The 814-nt window shown below is 41.5% G+C and overlaps 1 protein-coding gene across 1 annotated transcript in view; it reads right to left on the bottom strand.

Annotated features, from left to right (window-relative positions):
* RBBP7 (RB binding protein 7, chromatin remodeling factor) overlaps positions 1-814 on the bottom strand; it is a 23580-nt gene that overhangs the window by 7036 nt on the left and 15730 nt on the right. Inside the window, exons 7-8 of the mRNA XM_077761696.1 lie at positions 749-773; positions 3-179 (exon numbers count right to left, since the gene is read on the bottom strand). Coding sequence (XP_077617822.1) covers positions 3-179; positions 749-773 — 202 coding nt within the window. The remainder of the gene's footprint in view (positions 1-2; positions 180-748; positions 774-814) is intronic.

Here is an 814-nt window from a genome sequence, read left to right as displayed (position 1 = left end):
ACATTATCTGCAGAGCCAGTTGCGAGAATGAACTCGCTGTAGGGATTGAACGACAGACAATTGACCTCGGCAGTGTGTGCATCCACCAGGTGGCTCGGCTTGGAGGTGGTATTGGACCTGGTGTCCCATCTAAAACACAAAGGTACAATGCACACAGCACAGGAGGAAGCCACCCGACCCTCCCCAGCTCGTCACACGCTCACGCTCGTTTCCAGGTCCACGATGCTCCACACCATCCCCACTATGCTCGCCCCTTCACAGATAGCCCAGCCACATAAAGAGCTGCTAAATTGGACTTCCGGCCACTAAGGGACATATTCTAAACCTACGGAAAATTAACTAGGGCTATCATTCTTGTTTAGATTCCTGTCTTAATTACCAACTATTTCAAGCATACACCAACTACTCCATAGAGAATAATGTAACAACTTGATACCTACAACCTAGCCTTGTCAAATTTTACTATCTGGCCATATTTGCCTCAGATATTAGTTTCTTTATGAGATAAAAACACATGATAGGTGACTGAACGCATCCCTATGGCTATGACCTGTTGCAATCATTCTTAGCCCTCATCTTTAAAGTCACCTTGACTCCCAATTTTGATATTTACTACTACACTACCAAGCACATTTATTCACATTTATACTTGTTTTCTTTTCAAAAAATTATGTTCATTCATCTAGCACAGTAACTTTTATGCAAAAATAGCCATTATATGGTTTCTTGTACGTCAATTCTACCTCACTAAAGTTTTTAAGGCCAGTAAAGAACTTTAAAAAAAAAAAAAATCAAGCCAGAAGCCACCAGAATC

This window comes from Crocuta crocuta, unplaced genomic scaffold (assembly GCF_008692635.1).
Source record: "Crocuta crocuta isolate KB4526 unplaced genomic scaffold, BGI_CrCroc_1.0 scaffold657, whole genome shotgun sequence".
In the NCBI taxonomy this organism is placed as follows: domain Eukaryota; kingdom Metazoa; phylum Chordata; class Mammalia; order Carnivora; family Hyaenidae; genus Crocuta; species Crocuta crocuta.
Note: the sequence above shows the minus strand (reverse complement) of the source record. Positions and strands in the feature narration are given on the sequence as shown.